The sequence below is a fragment of the Sturnira hondurensis genome, unplaced genomic scaffold (assembly GCF_014824575.4).
Source record: "Sturnira hondurensis isolate 20B ecotype Veracruz unplaced genomic scaffold, ASM1482457v3 Scaffold0004136, whole genome shotgun sequence".
Lineage (NCBI taxonomy): Eukaryota > Metazoa > Chordata > Mammalia > Chiroptera > Phyllostomidae > Sturnira > Sturnira hondurensis.
In genome coordinates this window covers 5281135-5305015 of record NW_028076767.1, presented here as the reverse complement: position 1 = coordinate 5305015, position 23881 = coordinate 5281135, and the positions used below count along the sequence as shown (strand labels likewise).

The window sequence follows — 23881 nt, the reverse complement described above, 5'->3', positions numbered from 1 at the left end:
CTTAGAGAAAAGAAGCTCCCAATGATCTGTGACCCACCTGCAAGAATTCCCTGAGTCACACATCATCTCCTTTTACAGGAGTGGATCTTACTTTCCTAATATTGTTCCTCTGAGTAAGAATTTAGTTAATTTCCATTTGGCTAAAGATGTGATTATATAGACAAGTTTCTGGGTAGGCACTCTGCCACTTTGGAAAGTGCAAGGGCGGTGCAGAGTGAACAGGTAATAATCTAAACGTCTCAGAAGAGGCTGAGACTGACACCATCTAGGAGTGGAGGGGCTGCTTAAAGCTTAAGTGAAACGAAGATCTCATTAATTTTTTCATAGACTAACCACTACTTTGATTTATGTGATTTTTCAACAAATCAGATTACCTGATCTGCTGGAGACATTCTACAGCTGAGGCAAAACAAGCATCTTTTGTGGTTGGCAAAACCTGCAAAAAAGAGAACTGATGAAGCTCAATGAGAAAAGCTGTCCTTTACTGTAACAGGATGTTGTGGATGGCAGGGCAGAGATCTTTGGTGAGTAACTCAGGCTTGGGTTCTATTCCAGTGAAGTAAGATGGGAATTTCTTAGTATCTCAAATCCCCCATTCCAAAGAAAAGAAAAGTTGCTGAGAAAACTAAAATCTACTATACCTTTTTAGTCTCTCCAAGGATTAACAAGGTCACTGGCCAAAATTTCCTACAACAGAATCCATATTTTGTTATTACAAGTTGTTACTGATGGCAAATTAATCCCCATAAAAACAGGTCATGGCTATACTAGCTTCCCTGTACCCCATTTAAAATAAGTGCCACAAACAGGGGAAGTTTTCACAAACATTCCAGAAGTAATTCAAAAGTTTCTGTCACATCCCTGACGAATTTCTCATTCTACACTCTAATAACCCTACATATTACGGATATGACCCAACATTAGCCAAAGGCTTTCCTCCACTCAGTTTCATCTCATTTTCACTGATTCCACTGGAAAAACGTGTGTTCCAATTCAGGTTTATTCACTTTTTTGATAGCACAAATATGTAATTATTGGGTACTGGGGTGATTGGCCTTATCACAGCACTAGCAAACAAGCATAATTACTTAATATTCCCCTGAATAACAAGAAACAATGCCTTACAACAAAAAGAACACTTCTAAAACTTTTAAATTGGAAATTATACATGAGGAAGGAGGAAAGAGAAATGAAGGAAGAATGCCGAAGACTGAATACAATTAGCTTTTTCTGAAGATGTGGATATATGTATTTTGCTTTAAAGAAGTGCAAAATATCAGGTGGGGTAACTCAAATTTAAATATATGTGTGCTTGTGTGTGTGTGTATATATACACACACAAATAAAAAAAAATTCCAAACAATTGGGTCCATACTCATTTTCAAAGATTACTAAATATCACTATTTTGTGGAATAAACTACAAACCATATACATAATCAGACATCAAAGTACCAAATTCCTAATAATGTTATTTTCACTTTAAATTAAAACCACTTGATTCTACCAATAACTACTATACTTACCTTTGTACCCCAAGGAAGCCCAGAAGAGCAATATCTGGCTGCTTATTTAGTCGCAGAACACACTCCCAGTAAATGTCCTCCTCACGGTCGTTATCCAGGGCATAGAGCATGAACAGTGGTGGGTACAGCCGAGGTAGGAGCACAGGAAGCAGTAACCCTGAACTTGTTACCACGTAACTACAAAATGTCAGAGAAAAAATCGCTGATATTTAAATTCAATTACAGAATCAAAACTGAATGTAAAGATGGGAAATCCTGAGTAAAAAGGCAGTTATAAAACTATTGTATTTTACATATGGAGTTTACATGAATGAGGAGCTTTAGCCTCCGAGTTTTAGCTTGGACTATGAATTCTTTTCATAACTCGAAATCTAACTGAAAATCTATTAGGTTTCCATTTTGAGACTGATTTCTCTGTTGTTATTCTAGGTCAACATGATGTTACTTTGCTCAGCTGACTTTGAGCCCAGTCATTAGTGGCTGTACTTTCATGAACTTGGGAGCTAAAAAGAACTTCAGAGATTACCTAGGCCAACCACATCATTTTAGAAATAAGGAAACAGAGATCTAGAAAAACAACTTTTCTAGGATGCTGAGGATAGGATCATTTGGTCCCCACCGCCTTTCTTCCCTCTCTCCACCTAACTCCATTTACCCGGGCTCTGGCGATTCGGATCTGGAATCGGACATCCCAGTGCAAAAGGGTTTCCTTTCAGATGGCAGAGGAGCAGAGAGAGGAATTGTGCTGCCCTCTTCAGGGAGCTCAGGAAATAAAAACCTAAGGAGTAATAAAAAACGTAATTATGCAATTATACCTCTAGAGTGGCTAAAAGAGTAAAAACACATTTTCACTATTTTATCTATTTAAGGACTTATGATATCAAACTTTGTATTAACTAAATATTTTAGTTGTCTGAGATTCTTAACGGATGCTTCTTACAAAATAGAATTAAGAACATAGCTAATGATACCACTAAAAATTTTCATGTACTACGGTTTTTTTCTGTCTAGTTGTCTATGAATAAAGAATTGTGATCTATATTATATATATTTATCTTACTGGCAAATCTCATCTGAGGTCAATCCGTATCAACTCTTTTAGCAGAGACCATTTTCTCAGAGTATAAGTAAGTATCAGTAGTCAGGTCTCCTTGACTGTCTATTTACAACAGCAGCAGCATCTTACCTTCAGTCCCATCTTCTTTCCCTCTATCACACTTATTGTCATCTGACATATTACACATTTTGTTCCACTGCAATGTAAGCTCTATGACAGTACAGATTTTAAACATTTTGTTGTTGCTGCTTTATTCACTGATAAATTCCTCCAGGAGCCAGAACGGTGGCTAACACACAGATGCACTCAATAAGTATTTGTTGAATAAGTGAACAAACATGTTGTTGCTGTCAAGTGACAATAAATACTCAGGGGCAAAACTTTGTATTAGACTTTATCCTCTCTGTGGTTAGGTTTTAGAGACATTATTTTGCCTAGAGATGAAATCCATGTAAGACTATTGTATTTCATACCAAAATTAGAATTAAATAACATTTACTTTAACCTTCTATTATACATAATGAGTAAGACATACATAAAGGAAATAAGTAACAATGGCTAAGGTTCTTTTTTTATTCTCATAACATAAACATAAAGTAAAACCATATTGCCATTATTCAATCTATTTAAGGATCTCTGGCATAAAACCATTTTCTTAATGAATAATTTCTGTGATAAAGGGAAACACTAAAGATTCTTCATAAAGTTGTAATCTCTAGATTCAGAGTGAAGATACCCAAGCCATTAGTATAAACTAATATCCCACAACTTACAGACTTCAATGAAAAGATCACTTACCTGACCAGCTGGAAAATTCGCTTAAGGTAGGACTTAATCTCCTTGACAGCCTCCTGCAACAGCCTGCGGTTGGCGCCCACCCCCACGTACGTCATTCTGTACACTGCAACCAGCGTCTCCACGAGCCTGCCCAAGGGGTGCAGAGGAGTGTCGCAGGCCTGAGCAGGAAGAGAATCAATGCAGCTGGTCAATGTGCACTAACAGAGAAACAATCCATAAATAATAAACAACTTTCAAAATTTCAGGAGTCAACTTATGGACCAGGAAAATTCAAATACTCAACTTTTCTGAAAGTGAAGAGTCTACCCAAATTATACAAAGTAGGAGTTCCTAATCTTAATCAAAAAATCCTTTTAACATCTTGGGAAAATAGCTTTGGATATAATGATAAAGAGTATCATTAAAAGAAAGGTTCTAACATACTTCAAACTTCACAAAAAATATATACAGTGTTACCTGGGAGAAAATGAAATAATTACTGTTGATTATGCTCTGAAACAGTAGTTCTTCAGTTCCTGATTTCTCTCATAGTCCTTCCTGTACCTCGTTTTAATACATGTCAGAGTTAAACTATAGCTGATTGTACAGCATTTAAGAAGGAAGCAAAGACAGCATAACCAGGGGATGGAGGCAGCCTACTTTAATTATATAGTCTCTACTTTGCTAGTGTTACTAATAAAAGCCGTTTTAAACTCTGACCCTAGTTCTTAAGAACCCCCTTGAACATTTTATAAAACTTAAAAGTTCTATTGTTATTATACAGCAAGATTCATACAGAAATGTGCTTTTATTAGTCAGAGTATTAACAAAATACACAGAAAGCAAAAACAAGACTTGTTTTAAGGTAAAAATAAGCTGTGAACAGATTTGAATGACATATTGTGGTAGCTGCATCATTAATTGACAAGACCAGTGTAACTGTGACTCTAGTTTTACCTTTATTAAATATTTCCTGATGTCGTCATATTTCTCTACTGAGAAGGCACCAACATGCTGAGGGATGAATTCCAAACTCTCTAGTGTCTGAGTCTGTGAACGACTTAATACCTCTGGACTAGTAAAAGGGAAAAGAGAACCTATTATGAATTTTTAGTCAAGAAAGCAAGATAACTGTAATGTGCACATAAAACACAGTCACCAAGTAAGGATAAAACAGAGCACCCAAAAGCGTGTCTGGCCCAAACGAGCCTGCTATGAAGTTATGCAACGGTCATCCAAAATAACATTTAATGATCTTCATAACAGCAATAAATTTATAAAGATTTTGCTCTAATATAAACCATGGTGTTGGAAGATACTGTAATGTCAGCTTGGAGAGAAAATTTGCGATAGATTTGTTAGTGACAAGAGAAAAACAAAATATCAAGGAAAAAGGAAATCAAATCAAAGGGCAAAGGAAGCAATAAAAATAAGCTCAAGAAGTAAGGAGATAATGAGGATACTACAACAGGTAGTGAGGTAAAGGGAAGCTTTGGATGAAGAGTTAGGCAAAACATGTGCTAGTGGTAATCAGCAGTAGTTTTGGGTAATGGCACCCTATCATTAGATTATAACCAATCAGAAATTAGAAACAGTGTACAATCATTATTATTATAGCATTTTAGAGAAACAAATAATATATGGTTTTACACAAAAATTCATTCATTCTCCTTGGAAATGTTCAACAAGTTAGCCAAGGTCAACTGGAGGTCTAAAATATCAGGACGTTTACAATAGGCTCCATCAGTGAAGGCTGACTGCCTGCATCACACAAAAGGGCAAGTCCACAATTTTTATCAATTCTGGGAGCTTCTATTTTTTATACTGAGAGGGAGAGTAGAAGGCAAATATCATGAACTTCATGAATGAAACACTATAATCAATTGTCATGTATCCCAAGTATAGGAAAAAAAGACCCCAACTTCTTTCTGCACTGTAGGTTCTTTAGGTCCAAACGCTCAACAATCTTGTGGAAGTTACTGGCCAAGTGAAGGAATAGGATGTGAAAAAAAAAGGCAAACAGTGGAAAGAAAAGCAGGAGAAAAGGGGGTAAAATAAGAAAGAGTAGAAAATGGAAAGAGAAATAAAAAAGCACATATGTAATTTTTCTTTTAGCACAGGATAACTGTTGTGCTGCTTTTTTAGGTCCACAAAAGATACTGATAAATGTGAAGGCATTTGAACTGCAGTTACCCTATATACAAGGCATCATTTTTATCTAGGTGCTTTCAATATTATTCCCTTTCAATTGGAATATGATGCATTTGTACATGGATATCTTTGCTTTTTTTTCTAGGACACAGTTTGCTCAGCTTCTTGAATCTGTAGGTTTATATCTTTCACCAACCTTGGGAAATTTTAAACCATTATTTCTTCAAATACGTTTTTCGGTCCTGCAATTTTTCTCTTCCCTTTCTGGGATTCCAAGGACACAAATATTAGATGCTCAGGTCTTTAGAGCTCTGGTTATTTTTTTCTATTTGTTTTGCAGTTTGAATAATTTTTATGATCTACTTTCAAGTTTACCAACTCTTCTGCTGTCATCTCTATTCTGCTATTATATTTACTCAGTGATTTTTAAAAAGTTTTGGTTACTGTATTTTTCAATTCTAAAATTTTGATTTGGTTCTTTTTTTCAAAGTTGAGAGTTTTAAAAAATATTTTATTCATTTATTTTTAGAGAGAGGGGAAGGAGGGAGAAAGAGGGAGAGCAACACTGATGTGTGAGATCAGCAGGTGCCCAGACCAGGAGTCAAACTGATGATGACCTTTCAGTCTGCAGGCCAGTACTCAATCCACTGAGCCACACCAGCCAGGGACTGGCTGATTTGGTTCTTCTTTGTAGCTTCTATTTTTTGGCTTGTACTTATCAATTTTAAAATTTATCTAAAGTGTTTGTGATTGCTCTTTTGAGCATTTTTACACTAGCTGCTTTAAAGTTCTTGTCAGATAATTCCAAAATCAATGTTAGGGTGTCATTGAGGTCTATCGCTTGTCTTTATCCAAATAACATAAGATTTTCATGGTTCTTTGATTGCCAAGTAATTTTGGTTTATATCATGGGCATTTTAAGTATTATGTTATGAGTCTTATTTATCTCTTATGAGTACACACAGTACTAATAGAGTACACAGCATAATAAAGTACACACAGTAGGCTTGAAATTATTATCTTTAGAAGGACATGCTTGTCAAGTTGACCCCTTGCCGCTACCTGGGAATTAAGCTCCCTCAAAGTTCCCTATACAGATATGAAATATCCCCTAACCGATAAGGGTATTTTGTTGTCCACAGACTATACTAAGAATGTGCTTTATGATGGACACCTTTCCCTCTGAGACTAGAATCCTGGTAGCTGGTTGCTAAGCACAGGCTGCCAATATGACCAGCCCCCATTAAACACCTTGGGCACTGAATCTCCAATGGGCTTCCCTGGGCAGAAACACTGAACATGTGTGGCTGCATTTTACTCTTGGGGGAAAGAGTATGCTCTGTGTAACCCCCTCAGGAGGGAGTGAGTGTAAGAATCTTTTACATGAATTCCTCCACACTCAGCTGGTGCCCTCTTCCCTAATGATTTGGCTGTGGATACTTACTGTGTTTCTGAAATGACTCTTAACTGAGAGTACATCTACATGTGGAGTCTTGTGCATCCCTCCAGGGAATCTCTCTAGCGAATCCCTCTAGTGCATCCTGAATATGCAGCCATCTGGGAAGCCCCTGGAGCAGCTGATGTATTTTTTTCAGCCTGCTTTTGGCTGTGGTTCCAATGTCAGTTCACTTCTCAAAGCCTTAGTAATCCTGCCCTGGCTGGTGTGGCTCAGTGGACTGAGTGCTGGCCTGTGAACCAAAGGGTCACTGGTTCGATTTTCCAGTCAGGGCACATGCCTGGGTTGCAGGCCAGGTCCCCAGTAGGGGGCATGTGAGAGGCAACCACACACTGATATTTCTCTCCCTCTCTTTCTCCCTTCCTTCCCTCTCTAAAATTAAATAAAACCTTTTTAAAAAGTGACTGAAATTGAAAAAAAAAGAATAAATTTATTTTTGAAAAACAAAAGCCTTAGTAGTCCTATTTGGATCTGTCTGTGAATATACCACTTAGGGGTCAGTCTGGGACCTGGGTGGGAGTCTCCCTATTAGCTCACTTCTCAAAGTGTTGATATACAAATTAGGATCCAATCCACTCTTGTGCAAGTATGGGGTGAACCCAGGAATTCATAAACAACTTCATAAGGCTGCTTTCCAGAGCTCCTCTCTCTGCATGACCTGACCAGCATTTTCTGGTTCCCCTTTTATTTCTTCTGGCCAGAAACCGCCCACTTCTACCAATGTGCCACATCAAGAGCCAAGTGGTAGAAGGACAGAAAGAGAAACCAGAAAAAGCAATGGGATTTGGCCAAGACTCTTGGCCCTGAGGATCCACCAAAGGGGAAAGAATCCCCTTGTGAGTTTTAGCACCTGCCAGCTTCCTGTCATGGCTTCTCAAGCAGCCGTCATCACTGCCCCAGCCACATAAGCACCTGGGGGCTGGAGCATGAGAAATTGGAGGAAAAGGAGAGAAAGAAAACCCAGTGTATCTCCTCCACTCTATCTGAGCTTGAAGAGTCTCTTTTTCACAACTTGAGCCAGGAGCGGAGGGTTTTTTCCGGATCTCTGCCAATCTGGGGCACTATGCTTACTTCAAGGTTTCAGGTTACACTGAGCTCAGGCTGAGGAATACTGAAGTTTAAAAACACAGTAAACTTATGGCTGGTTTAGTGGCACTCTGAATTCAGGTGTTCTTCCCCAATACACTGCACGATATCTACTTTTGAGAGTTTTCTAATAGCTATCCATATATTCTGTGTGGGTTTTACAGTTGAGTTCAGTAGAAGATAAAAGCAGATGCATTTTAACTCTTACCCAGAAACAGAAGTACATCATTGACTTTTAAATTATATTATGTTAAACGTGGCAAGCCTTAACTACTTACTGATTTTAAGTTTTCTCTTCCTACCACACTCTGCCCTGTGCTGAGCAGGCGCGCACTCACCTGTCTTTGTGTTGGCGCCGACTGGCAGTCAGGGCCACAGCAATATTTTCCCAGGCTTTCCAAACCTCCCCTTGGCCTGGATTTTCACAGCCCAGCTGACGCCAACATTCATCGAACACTGCTTTCCACTTCTCGTCAGGAGGCACTGCCAGATTTCCCAGCTTCCTGCTAAAAAAGTCACGTCAAGCTTTAACTAATCACCTTTCATTGGTGTGTGTGCAAAAATCCTGAACAGAAAGTAACGTATAACTGATAGTGTTTCTGTGTCAAAACTTCCTAGATTTGATGGTGGTTCTATTTTAAAAACACTGAATACAATTTTCAAAGAGACAGTTTTTTAACTACTTCATGTTCATCAGATACTAAAGTCTATGACTTATTAAGTACAAAGCACATCAGAATTGACTCCTTTGCTTGTTACATATCCACAGAATTGATTCTGTAAAATTGATTGCTGCTAAAACAAGGACTTCCTGTGCTTTGCAAGACTCATAATAGGAACTGTGAAATGAACTGCATACTGGGTTCTAAAAATACTCTAAAAATAAACATGGTATAAAAATATATCAAACTTCCATCAGAAAAAAGAACCTGAGATGCTACCAAAACACAAAAACAAAGTGATAGCTGCAATCAATAAAGAAAAATATACACATGCCAAAAACTTGTCAGAAGACAAAGTGCAACTTGGAGACTTGTATTTTGCCTTTCTTCCCCATTTGTGCAGAGTATACTATGCTACTTGGTGCACGTATACATGGGCTTGATCTCTGCTTTCCAAAAGCAAGTTGTCTAGGGTTCCATTTAAGAAGGCCCTCTTTCAGCCAGCTTGGATATCTGCACCATTAACAGTAGCATTATTCCCACACACATATTATTCCCACACTTCCATTTTAAACAACTATGCTGTAAGGCTTTCATCTAAACCAAGACTCTAGATTTAGCTATCTACAGTAGTGTCAGTTGACAAATCAAGTGTAACTACACTTTGTTAAAAAGGAAAACTTTAAAACCTTGTTCTTCATTTAAAATATTAACCAGCTTTGATAAAAGCAGGACAACTAAAACCATTCAATAATTAACCCAGAATTAACATTAGTCACTCACAAAACTTTGGGTCTGTCTTTATCGCTCTCATACAGACTAGGCTTAAAGTAGGTTCCAGTGATTTTTATCCCAGATCCCCATTCTCCACTAAAACAGCCTTCAATGTAATCTCCATTTGGCATAGTCAGTGTTCCCTAGGGCAGAATTGGAGAAAATGTGAAATTAGAGAAAGTATTTTCAATGTAAAAATTCAAGAGGAAAAAAAAGCACTAAATGGTTAACATTTCCCTTTTTTAACTTACCCTTTACCAATCCCCAACTGTTTTTTAAAAAGTATGCATGTGCAAAGAGAGTATGTAAAAATAAACCCTTGGTAAAAGGGAAAAAATCACAGAAAACTTTAGTAAAATATTTTGAGCTGACTGAAATGAACAACTTAATCAAACTAAAGCAGTGCTTATATTAAAAAATAAGAAAGATCTCAAATGTTTACAGACTGTTATTCATAATAGTTCAAAATTGGAAACAATAGAATGCACATTAACTGGTGAAGAAAGAGATAAACAAAATGTGGTTTTGAAATACTATTCAGCAAAAAACAGGAATGAAGTACTGCCATAATGTGATAAGACCTCAAAAACATTGTGCTAAGTGCAGAAGCCACACAGGAGAGACCAACCATTGTATGATTCCATTTACATAAAAGGACCTACACAGGAAAATCTATAGACTGATCAAGTCCATTAGAGGTTCTCTGGGACTGGGGGTTACAGATGAGGGGGGACTCAAACGGGTAGGAGATGGTGACAGGAATCTTTCTGGGTGATGAAAATGTTCCAAAACTGAACTGCAGTGATGGTTGTACAACTATGTATATTTACAAAAACAATCTTTGAAGTTAGCCTTTTTAAAAAGTAAAGAAATAATTAGTAAAAGATTGCATTAGGGAGAGAAAGAAGGAAGTTAGTTTCCAACCTTTCCACTAAGAGTCCAGTCATCTGAAAATTCTCCCTCATAGATGGTATCATCTTCAGAAAGTAAAACCCCATTTCCCTATGTGAAGACACAAAACAAAAATTGCAATACACAAAATGCAGCGTAACTTAAGCGTACATATTCCTCAAAGTCTTACATAATTTTAAAAGACAAGAAAAATAGTACTAATAAGGCAGAACATTAACAGATAAATTTAAAAGTTAATTAACATAGACGTTTTTAAAATATCAATAATAACTATGTGTAAATATCAGACTCACCATCATTTTATTAAGGTGAAAGTTGCCTTCATAGTATAATCCAAACTGGGTAACGACCACACCATTCCCTTGACACACATCATCTTGCCACATTCCCATATACTTCTCCCCCCTTCACACAAAGAGAAAAGTGGTGAAATTTTAAAAAAATCAATGATAAAGATGAAGTGAGGAAAAAACAACTATCACATGGAAGATACCAACCATCACCCTAGGTTGGCATGTGTTCAATTCCTCTAGTTCAAGTGGTTAAGTCCATCTCCTCAAATGTAAGCCAATGTGAGGAAAAAACACCTTACTCAGAGCAATGTTCTCTCAGGAATGAAATACTATAGTCAACCTGGCATAGGTCTGCACATACTCCATGTATTTTTGTGATAACTCTAAAATATATAATTATAAAAAGCTTGTCCCACTAAAGTTTGAGATTAGAAGTAGATACTGTACCTTGTGATATCATCAAAGACACCATATCCTGCTTTCTTATCCATTACCCATTGGCCAATGAACATACTGGGAGAAGAGGAAGTCAATTTTCCACTTCGTAAAAGGCCATGACCATGACGCATGTTATCTTGAAAACATCCCTGAAACACTTCGCCAGAGGCATAACTGTGGATAAAAAGAATGGACAAACGTCATGAGCACATTGAATTCTGATGCTTATCTTCGCAGAGTTGGGAAATAAAATTATACTCATGTCTTAATGGTAATTATAATTATTTGTATATACAATTATTTTTCACCAATCAAAATCTTATTCTTGAATGACTGAGGTTAAGAAATTTAAGATGTCACAGGTGGTATTCTGTGGTTACATGGGGGGAAAATGTGCATTTAGTTCCTTTCAGGAAAACGAAATGAGTGATCTCTGAACAAATGATACATCTGTCCATGTAAGAGTGCTATAATAAATATAAGATAAATTTATAGGCAAGATATTTAGGAAATTTTATGAGAAAGTTAGTGTTTATAAGGTTTGAAAAGTTTTGCTAAGAACTAAATAATAGCCTAGTATTTTTACCTTGTGATAGATGAGAGGAACTTTAAAATAAGACTTCATGCAGTTTCAGTCATAAGAAGAATAATTAATGTCTACTCCTTGAAGTTTTTGGCTACACAGACATTTAAGTTTATATGATTCTCGAAAAAAACAACACCAGTCCAACAACATTTCCATGTTATTACCTATAGACTCCCTGACCACACATTTTTCCTTCTTTCCAATGGCCCACATAATGGTCTTCTTTGTTTAGTGCTTTGTTTGGGACTCGGTACTCTCCATACCTGCCGAGGAGAATAAAAAATGGCAGAAGATGCATTTATGACCTATTCACCTTTTATCAGTACACACTTGTAAACATTATAATGTGGAGAAAAGGGAAAAGATTTACCAACAGGAGGAAAGGAGTATATGGAGTCTTGGTTTAAGCTGTATCTACTACCTAAGCTACTCGGCAAATCTTAGAGGGGTAGGATATCAACCCCACTACACAGACAGATTAAATATTTTATCCCAAGTCCAATGAAAAACAGAAAACCTGGTCCTAGACCTATCCTGCCACTTACTAGTCACATCATGTTGGGTAACGAGGTCCTGGAACCCAGTTCCTTCAACTCTATAGTAAATGGATCAGGTTATCTGAAGTTTCTTCTCATTGTAAAGTTTTAGTAAAAGAAAATTAAAAGATATCACACAGGAGTAAGACAGACTGTGCAACCCAGAGTTCCTGAGCAGGGTAATAAAGCCTCAAAACCTTTGGCTATAAAAATCTGTGGAGGTTGCAGTGGCAGAAGAAACTCCCAGCCTCACAAAAGAGTTCATAGGAGAGATCCACAGGAATCTAGAATGTACACAAGCCCCCCTACCTGGGAATCAGCACCAGAGGGTCCCAATTTGCTTGTGGGTAGCGGGGGACATGTCTGAAAGTGGGCCAACAGCCGAGCAAGTGGCACTGTTCCCTCTCTGACCCCTCTCCCACATACAGCACCACAACATAGCAATGTGGGTTGTCTCACCTTGGTGAATACCTAAGGCCCTGCCCCTTACTACTTAACAGGTGCACCGAGACAAGAAGTATGATACAAAAGAAAGAACAGATCAAAGCTCCAAAAGTAGAACTAAGCGTGGAAGAGATAGCCAGACAACCTATCAGTTGCAGGGTTCAAACCACTGGTAATTAGGCTGCTCACAGAAATGGTTGAGTATGGTTGCAAAATAGAGGAAAAAGTGAAGGCTCTGCATAGTGAAATAAAGGAAAATGTACAGGGAACCAATAGTGATGGGAAGGAAACTGGGACTCAAATCAATAACCTGGAGCAGAAGGAAGAAATAAACATTCAACCAAACAGAATAAAGAAACAAGAACTCAAAAAAATGAGGACAAGCTTAGGAACCTCCAGGACAACTTTAAGCATTCCAACATCCACATCATATGGGTGTTGGAGAAGGAGCCAGAAGGAGAAGAACAAAAAGTTGAAAACTCATTTGAACAAATAATGAAGAACTTCCCAAATCTGACAAAGGAAGTAAGACTTCCAAGGAGTGCAGAAAGCTAAGAGAGTCCCAAAGAAGTTGGACCCAAGGAAGCACACAACAAGGTACATCATAATTAAGTTACCCAAGATTAAAGAAAATGAGAGAATCTTAAAAGCAGCAAGAGAAAAGGAGAGTTACCTGCAAAGGAGTTCCTATTAGACTATCAGCTGATTTCTCAAAAGAAACCTTGCAGGCAAAAGGGGGTTGGAAAGAAGTATTCCAAGTCATGAAAGACAAGTACCTACATCCAAGATTACTCTATCCAGCAAAGCTTTCATTTAGAATGGAAGGACAGATAAAGTGCTTCCCAGATAATGTCAAGTTAAAGGAATTCACCATCACCAAGCCCTTATTATATGAAAAGTTAAAGGGACTTCTGTAAGAAGAAGATGATCAAAACTATGAACAGTAAAATGACAACAAACTCACAGCTGTCAAAATTGAACCTAAAAAATGAAAACAAAAATAAACTAAGCAAACAACTAGAACAGGAACAGAATCACAAAAATGTAGTTCACATGGGGGGTTATCAGTGGCAGCAGGGAGAGTGGGGGGATAGGTACAGGGAAGAAGAAGCATAACTGGTAGGCACAAAATAGACAGGGGCAGGTTAAGAATAGTCTAGGAAATGAAGCAGCCAAAGAACTTATATGTACAATCCATGGACATGAACTAAGGGGGTAGGGGATACTGGTGGGAGGGGGCTGCAGGGCAGAGGGTAATAAAGGGAAGAAAAAAATGGGACAACTGTAAAAGCATAATCAATAACATATATTTAAAATAAAATAAAAAATAAAAGATATCACAAAAACTTACATTATCACACACACGCAAAAAATCACCTACCTGACCTAAATATATGGTAATCCTTATCGTAAAATAAGTTACTTCTCTAACACAATACAAAACACTTTATTGCCATAAATTTATCATGTAAATATATTTAAAGGTTAGAAAATATGACAAGCTTATACAAAAATAATGCCACTCAGTACCATTAGGATAATATATCACACAGGAGACTGTCCCTTTAGCATATCATAGAAATTAAATGATTTAAAACTTCTGAAAGGAAAATTTCTGTATGTCCTTTGTGTAAAGAGGGCAATACTATCTCAACGGTGTTACCATCAATGTTGCCCAAGGTTCTCAGTCTTTACAACTGAGCTGTATATTGAAAACATAGTCCCGTTTTAATAGATGCAAGGCTGTGTAATTCGAGACCACATGGCTGTCAAGGTATTTGGTGTTTACCTATTTGCTCTAGGTAAATCAAGGCTGCATCCTAGATTCCTAGCTTTCTTCTTGTTCACACATCTGCATTATAGGCCCTAATACAAGGTATGTCTTTCTAAAAAAACAAAAACAAAAATCTACTATTTGTTTTGAAAATAACTGAACACAAAATACCATTAATTTGTGACTGAAGTTGAATTTACCCCTCATGTTTTACACAATTTTCTTACCCATCTTCCAAGCCACTCCTGAACATGCCAGAATACATCTTTCCATCTGGCCACTTCAAAACCCCTCTGAAATGTGTAAGCAAAGAATAATACATGTCAATCAATGTCTCAGATAATCATTTCTTTCTCAGTAATTAGACTATCAACCTCACTCTAGGCATAAATCTTTAGTATTTTCACCTGCCATGAGGCTTCCCTGAAAACCAACGTCCATCATAGCTTGCATCCTTCAGGCGAGGATCCTTGTAGAAAGTATATTTAGCACTTCGAGAAATGGGTGGATCCTGCCTCTGAATGCTGCTGCCGCTTCCATAAGGTGGAAGATCCGATGTCCCCCTCAAAGCCTGATCCACAGCTTGGCTTATAGCTCGTAGCCACTTAGTCTAGGAGCAAAATGTACAAATAGGCTTATGGCAATAACTCATCAAGCACTGCTTTATATTCTGATAGTTTTCCTTGGTGTGAATAATTTTTGTGTCTTCTAACGCTTTCCTTATTAATTAGGTAATGCTGGTTGGCTCTTGGAATTCATTGCTCTATGTTTAAAATAAAGCCATGTAAAAACAAACAAACAAACAAACAAATGCAAACGCCTACCGTGTTAAGTTAATGAAGATTTATCTGACATAATTATGGATCACTAGCCAAGCAAGTATCATTTTTGTCTCTTCTTTACAACCGTTAGAGACAGGAATATTTAAGTCAAAGATTGAAAGCAAATACTACAATTAACTAACCTTTTCCTGGGGTGTTGATGAAATGAGAGTGAACTGCTCCTCAGGTGTGGTTATCTTTAAGCCATTCCTAAAACATTCATATAGATAAATACCAGTAGGTATGACAACTTGTCGTTACAATATCAATTTTCAACATGAAAAGCAACTTGTTTATTTTAAGAACAGAAGTCAATTCAACACAATGCAGTCGTGCCCTGGGTTTGGGTCCCAGAGTGGAAAAAAGGACACAGAATTACTTTGCTCTGTGTTGAGTAACGGGGATGTAAGCAATGGAGACCCCCTTCCGCCACCTCTGATCTGTCGTGCCTGTCACAACAGGCCACTTCACTGCCTACATGCTGGAAGGGTGAGCCTCATTTTGCAGAATGGGGAGGCCTCCTGATCTTTTTTTTTCATGTCTAAGGAAACAACCTGTGTAACAGAGGGAAAGAATTAGGGTGGAGGTTGGGGAGGACACACTTACACACCACCAGCTTCTTCGGAAAGTGGCTCTGCCCATAGTGTGGCCAAAGGGAAAACATGGTGTGTGGAGAACTGAAACAAAGAACATGGAGACACATCTGAGAAAGCCCATGTGGGCCCTGGGGTCTCTGGGGGATAACCTGTTCCAAATGGCTAAGTCCACAAGGGTGTCACCATCTCAGCCATAACATAGTTGACCCTAATGGGGCTCCCTATGTCTGTTGCATGGACCCTGTCACACAGCTGATATTCATTTCCAAGATGTAAACCAAAAAAGCTCCCTGAAATCTGTCCCATACCAGATGCAAGCTAAACATCCTTGTTTATTCAACAGCTGCAGCAAAATCACAATTGATTTCAACACAAACTGATTGTATAATTGATTAAATAAGTACAGCACTCCACTTTCCAGTGCCTTTTTTAAGATTAGGAATCTGGCCCACCTGGGCATGGACCAGGGCATCGTTAAAGAGAATGAACCAGTTCACAGAAAACCTCCCGGCATGCTGCAGAGATAGGGCTCGGTTACTGCTCTCACATAGCAGTCGACGCTCTGGCTTCCTTAAGGAATCCTGGAATTAAAAACAAATATAAAATCAAATAATCAAAATTACCTTAATACATAAAGAGAAAATGAAAATATACAAATCACATTTAGAGAAATCTGATGGTCATAGCTTAGCTTGGTGTTAAACTAACATTAAATATAATCCAAACATTTCATAAAACCAGCACCCGAAAGAGATTAAAAAGAAGACAGAAACAAAGGGAAGTGAGATACACATTCAGAGAGAATTCCTAGGAATGAGGAAAGGTGTTGATGTTTCCAACATCCATTGCTGTGGTCCTTAGGCTGCCCTTAGAAAGGGACTCATTAAGGCATTATTATCATGAACAAGCGAGGAATGAAGGAAACAATGACAGCTGCCTACTGTTTGCTGAGGTAATGACAATTGGCATGGTTTACCGTCATTTTTCCCGGAAAGGTCTTCCAGAAGCCCAGTGTGTATTCTGCTTCCTTCCTTTTCCTGCCGAGATGGAGAGCAAGAGACTCATAACAAGAACTGGAATCCTGCAGTTTCTGGTATTCTGGTGATGTCTGGAGGCCAATATATTAAAGGGGGAAAAATAATATAAAACAATTGTCCAGATTCTGTAGCCTCAGTGTGGTCTGGATGCACATTATTAAATTTAGAGAGGAAATCCAGCCTAAGCATAGACATGGTACACGAAGTACAGCTGAACAAAAAGCACTTTGGTCCCAGAAAACTCTGTAACATACAGGTACATAGGAAACAGAGAAGTAACTCATGGGGAAAAGAAACAAACTGGCCAGTACCAGTGAGGACAGAATCACAGAGAACTCAGGATAGACCAGTATTCCCCTGTTTTGTTTATGTGGGTTATATCTATTGATATTTACCACATTTGAAGATATAGTTGAGAAATAAAAATATCTTCAAATACAGTAACATTTTAAATAAAAATAACTATATTTTCAAAAAATCTTTAGTGAGAAAAGGCATTTTTCTACATTTTTTTCCAAATCTCTTTATTGTCTGGCTTAAAAGATGGCAGCTGGATTTCCATTTCTGTCACTGCATTTAATCTTTTATGGTTGATGGCGGGGGAGGGCAGGGCAGGGAATATAAAACAGAAAACTGTACTTGAATAAGAATTAAATTTAAAAAAATCTTTTATGGTTGAATATATGAAAAAAACTGGCTTTATAAAAATATATCGTTGGGAAAGTGAGGAGTATTTTAATAGCCATTTCAAATAATTGTGGAGACTCCTTTGAAACTGTACCAAAACTTGTGCCATAATTTCTTAAAGAGTAGCTGAAATGCAGAATTTGAAGCTACATTGAGTGAACTTTTTGTATCCTGTTACATAAAAAAACACCAGTCCATCTTACATTTTGAATAGAACTCTTATCCATGCATGATTTTATAACGTGTAGATTAGACATTTGGATATTGGTTCACTGAGTTACGCAGATCTTCCAAATGTTGACACAAAATCACATGTTAGTTAATACTGCCAATCTCATCACTTTAAGTACTAGAAAACTGCCAGGCTCACAGTGATATGTACCTATTTTCCACATTTTAATTTTTGTTTAAAAGTCCAGATGTTATCACTGGCAACAAATACTGTCAGTTTTCTCCTTGAAGTGACAGGCTCATCATGAACTCAATTTTGAGAAAATATTTGTCAAAAACCCAAATCTGAATAACGTTTAACTGTTCTTTCTAGTTAAAAAAAAAAGTAGCTCTCAACTCAAACAATCACCACCTTGTACTCTTCCTTGAGAAAACTCCCTACTCTGGTACGCAGCAGGGCTGCTTTAAGTGGGCTTCCCATTTCATCACGCAGAACATTAGAAAGCTGCATGCTTCCCTGTATGGAGATGAACGTTAACTAGTCTTACTGTGGTGATACCTGCAATGTACACGTATCTCGAAACATCATACTATAATCCAAAACTAATATAATGTGATATGTCAATTAGATAACAATAAAAAATGTATACTCAATGGTTGAAGTTAAAAATAATTTTTACTGTTTCATCAAGATTATTTTCTTAAGTGAATATTCAGGGTGATCATTTTGTAAGTCAGTAAATATCTAATCACCGTTGTATATCTGAAACCAGTATTATATTGTATGTCAACTGTAATTAGATTTTTTAATTTAAAAAAAAACAATTCCTAAGTGAAACTGCATGTTTTTTGTTTAGTTGTTTTTTAATGGCAAATACACGGCAGCAAGGAACACAGTGACTATGACTACAGCTGGTGCCTCCACCTGGACTCACGCCCGGGAACCAGCCGTCTTGCTCACCTTCCCTCCGCACGGTCAGTACAAATGACAGCACAGTGAGAAAAGCAAACATCTTAGCACTGCCCTGGGAACAGGTGGACCTTGCGGCCCTCCTGCATGGGTCTCTGGACTCCTCAGGGGTCTGCAGAACCAGTCATGGGATAGGGTATAACTGCTGGGCCTTGTGGGGAGTGGGCAGAAGGTAAGATGAAAGGATGATCTTGTATACTCATGAGTAATTATTTTATATTCCCTAATTCTTTGGGGGGTCAATCATATTCATTTTTTCTTTTCATTTAATGAAAGACACATTTAACAGTTTCTACCACAAATAGAGTATTCTGTTGAGTTTTAGGGATAAAAAAATAAGTAAGGTACAATGTTTGTGTTCTGGGAACGTATAACTAGGCAGAGAAGATAGAAAAACACAGCATACCAGAATAATGCAGTAATTTTGTTAACAGATTATCTATCAGAAAAGACAACATAGTAAAATGAAAAGAACAGACTCTGCTGCCAGAGTGAATGGACGTGAATTCTAGCTCTACCAATTCTCAGCTGTGCCTCAATCCTCCTGTCTGCAAAAGGAGGTAATAATAATAATCTACTTCACAGGATTAATATGGGGATTGAATAAATATACATAACATACTTAGAACAGTACCTGACACAGGAAGTGCATTTAATAAATATTAGGTATTATTTTTACCTAGTTATGTTTACATATATATATCTAAATTGTATCTTAGACTTAATAAATAGCCATTTGAAGTGACAGAACATAGTCATGTGTTTTGGGAAAACTTCAACAGATGAGTTTGATCCTCAACTCTGGTTAAGGACCACTGGCATAATGTGATAAGAAAATGATGGAGAGAGAAAGTAGTAGCAAAGCACAGAGGAAGGAGTAACTAATTCTTAAGGGGTGGGAAAGGAAGGAAGTGTGGTACAGTCAAAGAGGACTTCATTTGCACGAAAAAAATGACTTTTAACCCAGGCATTGAAGGTTCCCCATTAGAGGATGGAGATAGGAGTGTTTCAGGAAAAAAATATAAAGCATATGAGAGCCACCTCCAGGGAATCTGAACTAACATGTAGGACACTGGGTAGATGAAAGAAAAATGGGCATCTGATTGTGGAGTCTGGATTTTTTACACAGAATTCAGACATTGAGACTGGAAATAGTACAGTATCAGACTCTTTGAACATTCCAAGTTGATCTAGGAGGGATGAGTTTTTAATTGATTGAGGATACATTAAGGTAAAATCTGTATCTCATTGGGTTATTTATCTAGCTCAAACTAATTGCTAAAACTAAGCCAGTTTGGGTTAAACTGAAGAAAAGACCTGCAGGGCCACAGTACGAGTATGACCAAATGAGGAAGCCCACATCAGCTCTTGGGTCACTCTGGAGACTGAAATCTATCCAGATAAGGAGACAGGGACTTAAAGATTAAAAGATTCTAAACTATAAGGAACCCTGAAGTTATGACAGCTTCTCTGGGGCTCTTTAGACAGGAAATGATATGAAACTACACATTTCAGTACAATTTCAAAGGTAAATGTCTTAGGACCTGCTTTACCATACACCCACATACTAGAGTAGTGCTAATTTTCTAGGACTTTCTGCCTAACTTTATATAGAAAGTAGGCCAGTTAACACATGAGGAAATTCTCCAACACTGTGATTCCTCACAGCACATGCCAAGGTGACCCAGATACCTGGTATGAATCTAGCCTGAGTCTAGGCCAGGTGTTAACCCCACTGCCTCACAGGTGTGTGTTGTTTATACAGAAAGCCAGGGTTGTAAAGAGCTCTAGTAACTCGTCCTCAGTGTGCACTCAATAAACTTTGACAACTACTCATTGAGAAGCACTCATACTTGGCTCTCAACTTTAGAACGGTTTCATAAAATGAGTACAAGTCATCTTGACAACATCCTGAAAGTAAATCCACAGCAAAGAAAATTAGATTTACCTACAGCTATATGTTTTTCTTTCATTTCCCTTTATTAAGAAAAATAGTTATTAAAAATGTAGAGATATTAAATTAGTGGAGTTCCAGACTATGGGGTGGCATAGTCCAGACAAACACAATATAATCCTTGGCTTCCCAAGTGTTCAAAGAGGGTACCCATGGGAGCTTACCACTTCAAAACAAGTAGCAAGCTTCAGTAGGACTTCTGCATAATTATGAAGTCGTCTGGTTGGCATGAAAAACAAAGTATTCAGTATTTCTATCAACTGGGTGTTTTCATCAGTCACTTCTGATAAATCTTGCAACAGCTCCTGGTTTTTATTTAGGAAATCACTGAAAGTAGAAAAAAAAAGAGATTCAGCTAATCATTTTGGTAATGACAACATGCATGGTATTGATTAAAAACATTTCACTAGATCCTACCTTTTTCACATTTTTTTCACATTTTTAGGTGCTGTGAAATAGTAGATGATGAATACAATAAAATAAGCCAGATATAATTAGAACAATTTCCCTGTGTATAATGAGATATTTTAAGTACAAAAACTAGCAAATTGTAGAATAGTAATTCTATAACAGAGATGGTTAACCACAGACTTGTGCCTCATATTCTAGAAAATAAATCATGCATCCCAGTTTCAGGGAGTAACTGGAGACCAGCTAATATCATTACCTATTAATTTCCAAACCAAAAGTCATAGTGATAAATGGCAAGGCTAATTGCTCTAATCAGTTGGGCTAGAGAGAAATACTGGAGGAAAAACAAAGTTCTTTGCCACAACAACACTGGAATGAATTAGTATTAAAATACTTCTAATTTCTTCCTTTATTCTTCAATTATTGATCACCCAAATTTAAATTTATTACATGAAGAGTTATAAAAAATTATAGGTACCAGTACTATAATTAATAGAAAATAATAAAGCAAATGATATGCAAAGATTTCAATGCTGTGCTCTTCAAAAGCATTTTAAAGCTGAAGCCAGCACTCAGGTTTTTTTTTTTTTAATAAGATTTTATTTATTTTTAGAGAGAGGGGAAAGGAGGAGAAAGAGGGAGAGAAACATCGATGTGTGAGAGAGACATTGATCTGTTGCCTCTTGCACGCCCCCAATTGGGGACCTGGCCCACAACCCAGGCATGTGCCCTGATTGGGAATCAAACCAGTGACCATTCAGTTTGCAGGCCAGCACTCAATCCACTGAGCCACACCAGCCAGGGCCAGCATTTAGTTTTATATTCAATTTTATACATAAGTTCTTCATTAAAATTTTACTGCAGATTTTAATGCTGATCATCGCCCACTGAGACTATACTCACTTGACCAAAATACTTTCATAAAAAAGCAAGAATCAGTATGACAAAATATTAAGTATCTGCCACTTAATGAGCAATAATTGTGTGTCAGGCCCTGAGTGCTTTACAAGAATTATAATTCTTAGCTACAAGGCCTCAAATAAGACAATGTCACACAAGAAGACTATAAGGCAAGAATGAATCATTTTATAATTCCTTAAAGAACTATGAAATAAAGATATGTTTAATTCAGAAATTATGACATACTATTGCAGAAAGATGGAAAAATGTGTAATAACTTCTAAGAACCCAAAAGTTTAATGGCACAAATTGGATTCTTTTATAATGCAATTAAGAAGAGATCTGAGAGAGTGCTCTGGGGCACACGGCCCAGATTTTTATTTATACGTGGCTTGTGCAAATGTTACTACTTCCACCTCCACGTTCTGTGGCTGAGCTCATCTGAGGACACTCGCTTGTGCCTTTCAGAAGTGTTCTGCTCTCTCCTGCTCCCAAGAGGAGGAGGTTCTACATGGTGCACACACCCCCCTGCCGACAGTTCTCCCAAATGCCCTGTACTAGACAGAAACATTCCAACTCTTGGGAGCCCTATTACTTCTCAGGACTCACTCATTTCCTTGCCTACAGTCTTTCCCAGCAGAGGCCTTGGTACTCTCTAAGGAAATCTGAACCAGATCCTCTGCTTAGCTTCTCTTGGGAGTTTTTGATCAAATGGGGCAATACTGCTTTTCAAGTGTCCACCAAAAGATGAATGGATAAACAAAATACGTTGTGTATATACAACAAAATGTTATTCAGCCATATAATGGAATAAAATTTTGGTATTTTCAACAATATAGATGAACCTTGAAAGCCTTATGCTTAGGGAAATAAGTCATACACAGAAGGACAAATGTATGATCTCACTCATAGAATAGGCAAATTCATAGACAGGAAACAGAATATTGGTTATTGGGGGCTGTGTAGGGAGAGGAAAGGTAAGTTATTGTTTAATGGGTACAAAATTTTTGTTGGGGATGCTAAAAAAAGTTTTGTTTGTAGGTAATGGGGATGGTTCATAAAACCATGTGAATATACTTGATGCCACAGAAATGTACACTTAGGAATGGTAAAATGGTACGTACTACGTTATGCATATTTTACAATACTAATACCACTATTATTATTAACCCTGGAGAATGATCAAACCACTGGGCTAGCCTGAAGTAAGCAGCTAAGTGACAAACCAGCTAAGTGATGAGAGCTTGAGCATTATTATCCAAGATCCACACTGCCAGCTGGGCTCACCAGCTGTGCTCTAGAGGTTCTCACACTGTTCTCTTTTCAAATAAATTCTTTAAAATAACTTAAATATTGACTCCATAAGCAGAAGTTGAAAAACACATTATTACTGCCTTTAGCCATGTAAGACCCTGGGGTTCACAAACCACTGCTTGGGAAATGCTGCGCAAATCCAGATTCACCACCTGCTGCCACGGCCCGGAGTCACCCAGTATTCATTCACTGCCTTCCCTCTGCCCAGGCTTTAGCCAGCACCTGTCGCTTACATCACCCGATTTCACTGCTCTCACTTAAGAAGTCTGGTCAACTCTTAAGTACAAAACTACGAACTCAACTCTGAAATACCAAAGGTTAACCATAAAGTAAAATAAGGCACCAGGGTCAGCAACTGCCACAGTCCTTTAAGTCCAGAAGCTTCACCATTTAAATTGCCACATGTATCCACCAATTTTGCATTCTCCTGTAATTAAAGTTGCTTTTCTCCAGGAATTACTATTTGTAAAATAACTATTCACTTTCTGCGTCATTTAATTACTGCTTTGGCAGTCATTTTCTCCTATTTTCTTCAAGATTCAGCATTCCA

The 23881-nt window shown here is 37.6% G+C and overlaps 1 protein-coding gene across 4 annotated transcripts in view; it reads right to left on the bottom strand.

Annotated features, from left to right (window-relative positions):
* Positions 1-23881, bottom strand: part of ALS2 (alsin Rho guanine nucleotide exchange factor ALS2) — a 73459-nt gene that overhangs the window by 3011 nt on the left and 46567 nt on the right. For 3 of the 4 annotated variants that reach the window (XM_037043595.1, XM_037043598.1, XM_037043596.1), the window contains 19 exons: positions 20871-21033; positions 16864-16995; positions 16340-16468; positions 15898-15968; positions 15435-15501; positions 14878-15080; positions 14698-14763; positions 11881-11979; positions 11140-11304; positions 10693-10804; positions 10412-10489; positions 9497-9630; positions 8390-8557; positions 4316-4433; positions 3380-3537; positions 2180-2302; positions 1525-1701; positions 642-687; positions 375-436 (listed from right to left, as the gene is read on the bottom strand). In XM_037043595.1, the coding sequence (XP_036899490.1) occupies positions 375-436; positions 642-687; positions 1525-1701; positions 2180-2302; positions 3380-3537; positions 4316-4433; positions 8390-8557; positions 9497-9630; positions 10412-10489; positions 10693-10804; positions 11140-11304; positions 11881-11979; positions 14698-14763; positions 14878-15080; positions 15435-15501; positions 15898-15968; positions 16340-16468; positions 16864-16995; positions 20871-21033 (2271 nt within the window). The remainder of the gene's footprint in view (positions 1-374; positions 437-641; positions 688-1524; positions 1702-2179; positions 2303-3379; positions 3538-4315; positions 4434-8389; positions 8558-9496; positions 9631-10411; positions 10490-10692; positions 10805-11139; positions 11305-11880; positions 11980-14697; positions 14764-14877; positions 15081-15434; positions 15502-15897; positions 15969-16339; positions 16469-16863; positions 16996-20870; positions 21034-23881) is intronic. The other variant, XM_037043597.1, reaches the window with a different exon arrangement.